Source organism: Austrofundulus limnaeus, unplaced genomic scaffold (genome assembly GCF_001266775.1).
Source record: "Austrofundulus limnaeus strain Quisiro unplaced genomic scaffold, Austrofundulus_limnaeus-1.0 Scaffold303, whole genome shotgun sequence".
Classification (NCBI taxonomy): domain Eukaryota; kingdom Metazoa; phylum Chordata; class Actinopteri; order Cyprinodontiformes; family Rivulidae; genus Austrofundulus; species Austrofundulus limnaeus.
The window spans coordinates 310,541-320,335 of record NW_013952705.1 but is presented as its reverse complement, the minus strand read 5'-3'; the positions used below and the strand labels follow the sequence as shown (position 1 = coordinate 320,335).

The 9,795-nt window shown below is 37.8% G+C and overlaps 1 protein-coding gene across 1 annotated transcript in view; it reads right to left on the bottom strand.

The window, feature by feature from the left end:
- Positions 1-9,005, bottom strand: part of LOC106526995 (neuropilin-2) — a gene marked incomplete in the record, with an annotated part of 146,560 nt that extends 137,555 nt beyond the window's left edge. Inside the window, 1 exon segment of the mRNA XM_014021745.1 lies at positions 8,191-9,005. Within this exon segment, the coding sequence (XP_013877199.1) occupies positions 8,191-8,266 (76 nt within the window).
- Between the last annotated feature and the right edge of the window lie 790 nt (positions 9,006-9,795).

Genomic DNA, 9,795 nt, shown 5'->3' with positions numbered 1-9,795 from the left:
CCCTGGGGCACACTGACAGAGGCGGGGCTGCCATGCACCGGTGCCACCGGACCCTCTGACCAGCAGAGGTAGGCAAGGCAGGTGAAGTGTCTTGCCCAAGGACACGACGACTGAAACGGGGGATTGAACCAGTGACCTTCCAGTTCCAGGATAACTCCCCTAACCACTCCACCACAGTCGCCCTTACTTGCGTAACAGTACCTTACAGCCCCCTCCCCACTTCCCTGAATAYCTTGTGAATTTATTTCTGTGAAAGGCGCTATATAAATAAAACTTTACAAGTGTCTTATTATGAAATGACTTTGGTAAAAGTTAGTCTCCTCTAAGATTATTACTTTAGTAAAAGTCTTAAGGTATCTGATTTATTTTGTACTTAAGTACCCATAGTAAATGTCTGCCATAACAATCGAGTATTAAAAGTACTGAGTAAAAACGAGTGATTGGATTTTTGAAAATGACATTTATTGGGAGGTGACCTCCCCAAAAATAATTTTTTCTAAAGTGCAGCCGTGATGGATTGTGTTCAAAATAATAGACTAGACTATATAAGTTTATTCACTGAATTCAAAAATAAAACAAGAAAATTATACAATAAAAATACACATCACAGATAAAAGGAAACGCAGCAGAACGAAGAAAAAAATCTTATATCTGCCACTCTTTTCCAAAACATAAATTCAAACAATAATAATCTTCAATAACAAAAACAAAATGTTATTCTTTTTTTAATTACTAGACTATAAAGTTCATTCAATACGGTGCCAGAATGGTATATATTTATACTTTTCACACAGCCACAATTAATTCACTCTATCCGGGGGACACAATTTATCAATATAGTATTTTTTAACAATAATGAGCCAGAATGAAATAGGGGCAATGACTTTCTACTTCTTACCTTTTTTAAAAAATGTAAGGAGTAAAAGTATGGAAGCCCATTTCTGCCACCCTGATAAAAAATAAATAAAACTTGTAGCTCATAATTACGAGATACTATCTCATAATTACGAGATAGTAATCATGAGATACTATCTCATAATTACGAGATAGTAATCATGAGATACTATCTCATAATTACGAGATAGTAATCATTAGATACTATCTCATAATTATGAGTATCTCATGATTACTATCTCATAATTATGAGATAGTATCTCAAAATTACGAGATAGTATCTCATAATTATGAGATAGTATCTCATAATTATGAGATAGCTAAGTCATAATTATGAGATAGTATCTCATAATTATGAGATAGTATCTCATAATTATGACTTAGTATGAGATAGCTATCTCATAATTACGAGATAGTATCTCATAATTACGAGATAGTATCTCATAATTACGAGATAGTATCTCATAATTACGAGATAGTATCTCATAATTACGAGATAATATCTTATAATTATGAGATGGTATATCATAATAATGAGATAGCTAAGTCATAATTATGAGATAGCTAAGTCATAATAATGAGATACAAGTTTTATTTTTTATCAGGGTGGCGGAAATAGGCTTCCATACAAAGTAAAAAGTACGCTAAAAAATAATTTAGTAAAGTACAGATAACCAAACTTTCTACTCAAGTACAGTAACAAAGTATTTGTACTTAGTTACTTGACAACTCTGGTTAAAAGTCGGCTGAAAAAAGGTAAGTTTTAAGCTGCTTTTTAAAAATCTCCTCTGAATCCACAACGCAATTCAAAATTAGAGAGCTACAACCTGATATTCTCTATTCCCAGTCAGGATTGAGGACCAAGTAGTTGATTGGAGTTTCTGGATCTAAGTGTACGTGAGGGTACATGCCTGCTCCCCTGCATAACTATTGAAATAATATACTGCAAATGTTAGAAAGTTAATATTTGGATGCAGCAGCAAGGTAAGAAAAAAAAATTCAATGTGGAAGTAGTTTGCTAAAAGCAGAAGAAAACAGGAAAACGTGAATGCTGACTCAGCAAACAGCTTTGTTATATCATTTTAAAGTTCAGCCTAAAATTGTTTAATTGTGTGAAATTTCCCGATCATTTTTCACTGGAGTCCGGTTCTGTAATCCCAACTCGCTGGAAACGATTCACGACTTAAATCCAGTGTGCTCCTTCAAACAACTGGAAAACCACCGACTCACGTCAGGCCTCTCCGAAACGCACGAGTGCGCGTCGCCAACAAGTCGTGTGAATGGATTTTTCAACAAGTGTGAGAAAAACACAGACTGACAGAGTCGGAGAGAACAGGCAGAAAAGAGTGGGGGGAGGACACAAAGAAGCAGCAGAGACAGTAAAGAGATTTCCCACCGTGTCTGAGCGGCGAGAACAGAAGGTGAGGGGCTTCCTTAAAGCGGGGTGACGGCAGAGATGTGTGGAGAAACAGACAGAGAGCGCTATTAGAGACGAGCTGAAGTGCCGTGAAGAAAGGGGGAAACAACAAGATGATTCAGCGTGAAGGGAGACAGAGAGAGACAGAGAGAGGAAAACAACCTGTGGCCTCGCACCGTCTCCTGGGACTCTGCACAAATAACACAATTTGAASAATTTTTTTCCTAATCTCTGCAGACATCTGATGGTTTTTTTTTTGTTCCCTTGACAAGTGCATAAACACAACTAGAGACACGCAGGTCTCCTCATCCTCTATAATTAGTTCACTCATTACTAAAGGCCAGTGAGGACACCAGAATACTAACAGTTTACTAATCACATGATAACTGTAATTAGAAGATCCTGCTGGACGCACTAATTGTTCTTTCCCTTTTACAGATGAGAGAGACACAGGGAGGATGTGCCAAAGGATAATTGGCTTAATGTCTATGATCTGCGCAAACTGGGTTTGTGATGTCTAGTAGAAGAACCCTTTGTGGTTCTCACCTCCCTGMACATCGCCACTTTTAGGCCACAGTTACCAACCGCCGCCAAAGTCTGCGTGTTTGATTGTTTCTCGTTTTAGCAACATATCTCACGAGTAACTGAATTTTAGTGGAGTACTCAGAAAGTAATCACTGGATGTACATCTACAACTGATCAACACCCTCATTTAATTCATTTATAACCTTTATTTAACCTGGCGAATCCCAGTGAGATCACAATGAAGGCAACCTGTTGTTCATGTTTTTGGTTTGTGAGAGAGTAATCGGAGAAAACGCACAAAAGTAAGAGATGCAAACTCCACACAGAAAGACTCCAGGTTTGATTTAAGTATTGAACCCACGACCTTCGTGCTGTGAGGCAATCAGTGCTAACCACTGATCCGCCGTGCTGCCAACACAGCAGCCATACATCATCAACCACAATGCAGAAAAATATGACTTGACTCGATCGTTTCTTTAGATATTAACCTCTAAATTAGTGCGGTAGTAGTGGAGAGTCATCCTTATTTTCTCTGAACGCATGAGAGCTTTCATTAGGATTTGACCAAAACTACTTCTCAACAAAAGATAATTTTAATGTAAAACATGATAGGCAGGTGATATGCATTCCTACAACAAATGGGTAACACTTTCTTTTACGGTACCCTTATTACCATGTAATTACAAGGTAATAAAAATGTAAGTACTGTAATTACTACCTTATTACCATGTAATACAAGGTATAAATGTAATTAGAAGTAATTGCTACCTTATTAACATGTAATTACAAGGTCAAAAATATAATTAGAAGTAATTACTACCTTCTTACCATGTAATTACCAGATAATAAAAATGTAATAGAAGTAATTACTACCTTATTACCATGTAATTACAAGGTCATAAAATGTAATTAAATGTAATTACTACCTTATTACCATATAATTACCAGGTGATAAAAAATGTAATTAGAAGTAATTACTACCTTATTACCATGTAATTACATGGTAATTACGGTGCAAAAGAAAAACTACTGTTAGTAAAACTACATTTATTGGGTAACTACAATCAAATTACTATTCAATAGTAACTCAACACTATATTTTTAACCAAAAGAATACAACTAAATTTTGGGGTTAGTGGTTAATTGCAATAAAATATAAATTAAAACTGCCCAAATTACCTACTACTTATTTAGGTGTAACAGTGAGTTGTAATACATTACCAGGTAAGTGCTACATTACTGCAGACAATTATAGTAAAATTGTACTCTATTTACCACGTAATTACATGGTAATAAGGTAGTAATTACATTTAATTACATTTTTGTTACCTTGTAATTACATGGTAATAAGGGTACCATAAAAGTAAGCGTTACCAACAAATGCTGGTTTTTATTTTACATTTTCAATTTTTATTTAACCTGGCAAATCCCACTGAGATCACAGATCTGTAACTAATTATTAACTGTCTTCTATAACTGTATTTTTTGTGTTTTTATGATGTGAAGCATTTTGAACTGCTTGTTGCTGAAATGTGTTACACAAATAGACTTGGTTGATTGATTAATTGACTGGTTGTACATATTTCTGTGCTGTGGGGGAAACCACAGTACCTGGAGAAAACCCACGCGAGCATAAGGAGAACATGCAAACTCCACACAGAAAGATTCCAGGTCCAAACCAGGGATCAAACCCAGGACCTTCTTGTTGTGAGGCATTAGTGCTAACCACCGAGCCATCGTGCTGCCGTTTGCATGCAAGAAAAGAAAAAAAACAAAACCCATGTGTTATCATCTGAGTCACCAGATGAATGTGGATRAGTCCTAATCCTTACCTGGTGGGAAACACCTGTTACCTGCAGGATAATTAAAGTGAAATTAAAGTGTCACCTGCCACAGCATGAACCTTCACAGTAAAAATCAAACTAAAATCTGCTTTTTAAATAGGTTTGCTCTGTAAGTTAAACTGTTTTAGAGTTGTTCAAAAGCATGTTTCATTGTTAAACCTGTCGAAATGTGTCGTGTTACTTTAAAAGGCGGGGCCTCCTTTAATTGTGACGTAATTCCATCATTATTAGCCAGCAYAAATGTGAATGTTTTACCTTCGGGGTGTCATGATCAGAGTCGATTTAATGTTRCACCTCAGGCAGAAACCCTCCTGTGCACAGCAGAAGGAAGGATTGGTTTTCTGCAGGTGGCTCCRCTCAGCTACTGCTTCTCTCCCCTCCCTCTCACTTTCTCTGCTCCCCCTCCCTTATTAACACCGTCACTCCATTATTTTTCCCTCATTCTTATACTACTTCAGTGTTTAAGTGGGCTGAAATGGAAGGAAAGTTTACAATTGCTGACAGTAAGGCATCAGAAATAGATCTTATTATAATTTCCTCCCCTCTGTATCGGTAAATCAACACGTCTGACTTCGCAGAAGTAATAAGGAGCACTTTGAGAAAACATTACATTTCTATGGAAACACATAAAGAAACAAGATTATTTGCTTTTATATGTCTTCGTCCCACGCAGCTGTAAAAATGTAGTTTGAATATCTTTATAGACAGTATTGTTAAAATTGATAAAAGCTGGATTTATCTGTAAAATATAAACTTGATGTAAGAAAGTGTTTTATATTAGTGGCATGGATACAGTGAGACTGATCAACAAAATGTTCTGAGCACTAAAAAACTAAGATCTTTTTTTAAAAAAAATATAAATTATTTGAAGTCAACGTTGTCGGTAAGCAAAATATTTTAAAAACCACTGCATAGGTTTGAATAAAACTCACAGGAAATAGTGAATCTAAGGATCCAAAACAACCGCAACAGCCAAATAAAAACAGCTATAACAGTCAGGTTTTACTGACAAGCTAGAATTTCAGATTATTTTTGCAACACATATGGCATATTGTAGATTATGCATTATTTTCAACATCACCAAAACTCCACCGTTTCTCAAGATGATTTTCATATATTGGCATGAATATCAGCAGATATTCATTTTCTTCATTTATTAACTCTTTAATTTCATTGTGCAGTAAACACTGTAAAAAATGAAATGTTGGATTTACTTAACCATGTTATGTTACCTGGTTCCACTTAACTGAGTTGAGTAAATTCAAAGCAATGCCAGTTTTTTTAGCCAAAGAACATGAGTATATTGCTTTGAATTTACTCAACTCAGTTAAGTGGAACCAGGTAACATAACATGGTTAAGTCAATCCAACATTTCATTTTTAGAGTGTAAAATGGGGGTAAAACCTCATTTAATGAACAAATGATGTTGTTGGTTTGTTTTATAGACAGCCAACAGATGCTTTGATCACTCTGACCTGCACTGACATAACATGGAAACACCACTTGTAGGATTAAAACGGCTAAAAAATTAAACARTCGTGATTTTAGTCGTTGTAAAAGTTAGAGCAAATGCGTATTCCCCTGCCTATTTCCACTGAACAACAAAAAATGATTGAAACTGCATTGTTCTGATTGAAATCCGGAGCTCCTTTTATTTCTGATTTTTTTTTAGTTCTGGTGAAGCAACACAGTGATTTATTTAAAATAAAAATCCAATCAATCCTCAGAGCTACCTGTGAGCATTTTATTTCCAGCGCAGAGCAGCTCTAACTCTCTGTATCATGGTGATCCTGTTTCATCATCCACTATATTTCAGCTGAGACACTATAGAAGCAGACAGCTGGTCTTGAGTGGCCAATTATGTCCGTTTATCTGCCTTCCAGGCACAGCTGTGATCAAACAGAATGAAGGAACAGGATCAAACAGCGAAGCTAAAAATGATTCTTCCGTTCSGTTCCCTTCGTTTTGCAGCTTCCCTGCCTGGTTCTGTCTCTGTTACATCCTTCCCCCCCTGCTCCATCCCTCCTGCTACATACACGCACTTCTGCGTCTCTTGGTGCTTTCCCCGTCTCATCTCTGGAGAGACAGCAAAAGAGAGGCATCTAAGTTTAGTGCTGAGGAAGCTTCATCCTGCACAGCCCTACAGCTGAGTGTGTGTGAGCGTTTCAACCCAGAGTGCCAGCGGGCAGAGCTGGAGGGAGTCCTCAGACAAAAAATAAGTTTTTTTTTTCGTCAGCAGATTTTTTTTTTGTCAGAAAGAGGTCTCAACAGGTATAAAATGTTCTTTTATAGTGTTTTTCTGTAGAACAGATATGAAAGTTAAGATCATTTCTGACAAAATTAACAAGAAGTTATAGTTAGAATGGATAAACTGGTGAGAACTCGATTGAATACTGTAAGTATTTCTGAAATACTGAGTATTTGGAGGTGGAATTATCTCAACCAGTTGTAGACAGGAGCCAGGCTCTTCAGTAAAATCTGTTTATTCAGAACTGATTGAAGTAAATGTGCTGTGAAGAACAACTTTTCTGCCATCTCTGTCTGTTTATGCTTGGCGCAGAAAACACTCCATCCAGTCATGAGATCTTCACAAGTCTTCCTGGATCGGAAAATCCTACAACAGAACCAAGTTTTCCCACAGATACTSTCCTCATTTCCCTCGTTGATTTCACAGCATCACTTTAAATGTAGAAGCTATTTTATGTTTCATTAATCTCATGCGTTAGTTTCGTTTCGGGACGCTTCTTGTGCGTAAAAGCGCACAAAGACGCACAGAGACCATCTGCTGCAACTGGTTTTCTGCTAAATGCATGCCTGCACTGGTCCCTGTCTATAACAAAAAGGCAAAATGATAATTATTGACTGAGGCTGCAGATCTGTCTCTCTCTCTCACACACACACTGTGCCGTGTTGAGTGACAGAAGCAGAGACAAACGCAGTTGGAGTTTTTGGAGCTAACGGACAGCAGCCCGGTCATGTCTGTCACCTCTCTGCGCAGCAAGACAACTGCTGGAAAACTGAGGGTTTTATAAAACTGCTTAAATAAACTCTAAAATGGTTATTATCATCGTTTTATTTTCATTTGCTTAGCATTTTTCAAAATTATGCTCCGTGGAAATGGGTCTTGTTTTGGAATATATTGTATTTCAGTGAGGAAGAAGTGATGCCCAGCCAACAGGACAATCAGAGGAACAATAAGAACACAAGCTGTTGAAAATATCAGAACCATCCCTTTAAAATCTCTTTTTATCACAATGATTAAAGTTTTATTTGATTCTATTAATTTAAAAATGACTTCTGAAGGCCTCAGATTCTCAGTAAAGTGTATTAAATGGATGGTAACCCTAAAAAAGTTAAACTTTGATATTCAGTACTTCAACATAAAAAACACAAGCAGATGTTCCTTGCTTTGCCTGAGTTTGTTGGTTGTTTTGAGTAATTATAGAAAACACAAATAAACTGTTTAATTTCCAATTTGTGCCAAAAAAAGAGCCAAAGTGTCAAACTTACCCACTTCCTCTGCTCTTACAGCTGCAGGTAAAATACACGGCAGTATACATCCACAGAGCCAAATGAGTAAATCCATGTTTTCCCTCTGGTGTGGAGAAATAAAAATAATAAAAAAAAGGGAAAAGAAACAGCTCCTCTCCTCCTGCACGGTTTTAAATCTGAGGCAGAGCTGCAGATCTCCTCTCCTAACGCGACCAGAGACCAGAATCCAAGCGCCGGCTTGCAGCTATCCAAGAACAAGCTACCATGTGAGCCGCTTCTTTAATGCGTGAAAAACGCGCTTAGACTCTGAAGGCAAAGTAACTGAAACTGTAAACACAGCTGGAGTCCCGCGGAATCCATCGCGGAGCGCAGAGTCCGCGGATCTGTGCCCTCCCCTGACAGCAAAAACAACAAGCGTGCGTAAAATCAGAACAACAAATCAAAGTTGATAATCGGGAATATCTAAAACAAGTATTGCTTTTAAAAGGAACAAAAAAAAGTAATGTCCTCCACAACTTTCTTCACAATCGGCGCATTTTTGTTTCAATTTGTTTTCTTCTTATTCTGCGGCTCCGACCGTTTTTACATCTTGAGCAAAATCAACCGTCTCTTGTAAGAAGCAGGTCCAGTCTGCGTGCGTAAAACTGCTTGGGGACAGAGGGAAATGTGCTTGCAAGCTCTCCTCTCAGAAAACTGTACGTTTCTTCGCTCCTCTCCACCTCTTTACGCGCAGAGTGTGCGTGCCCCCCCCCCTCTCTCTCTTTCTCTCTCTCTCTCTTTCTCTCTCTCTCTCCGGGCAGGCTCCAGGAGGCGCGCTCCTTCCCCTCCGAACTCCGCCGTGCTTGTGGCAGCGAGCAGGACTGCTCACTCAGTGCCCCCTCCTTCCTCTTGACTGGGTGTGCGTGCACGCCGTGCGCATGAGCGTGTATCGGATTACAGTAGGCACCTCGGCCCGCCTCCTTACAGTCCCTCTCACTGATTAAAGAGCCGTTTCAGCTCCCTCTTTTTCTCTTTTTATTTATTTATTTTTTWAAATTTGGAAACCATTTCTCAGCATTTTAAACATCTTTACCTTTTTTTTTCATTTTATTGTTTCACCAATATTAACTTTTGGATCAGGTCAAACCTTGTTGTAAAATGACTCAACTAAAACCACATAATTTTTCTTCTTTTTGCCTCAAATCTATTAAAGTTAAATCTTTTTTTCCTGCTTATTAAAGTTGCTCAGCTGTTGCAGCCAACTTTAATTRGGGTAATTCCAAAAAGTTGCTCATGTCTTGGTCAGCCAACCATATTTTTCTGAAAATTTAAAGTGTTATTTGCCAGATGAAATATTTTGTTAACAAACAGGCAGAGTTGACTGTAATATTGCAACGTTTTAAAAGCAGTTTGCGTGTAATCACTTAGAGAAGTTCTCAGACTTTTTGGATCTGGGGACCCCTTACAARATTTCCAGGAACCCATTCATAAACCCCATTTTGTTTAAAAATAATTTACTTTCATTTTAACCCTTAAATGCCATGGGAACGCCATGCAACCTTCAGGTGAAAATGAAGACCCCAAACCCAGACCCAAACCAGTGGTTATTCCGTATGTTGCGGGTGTTTCGGAGAAACTGAGACG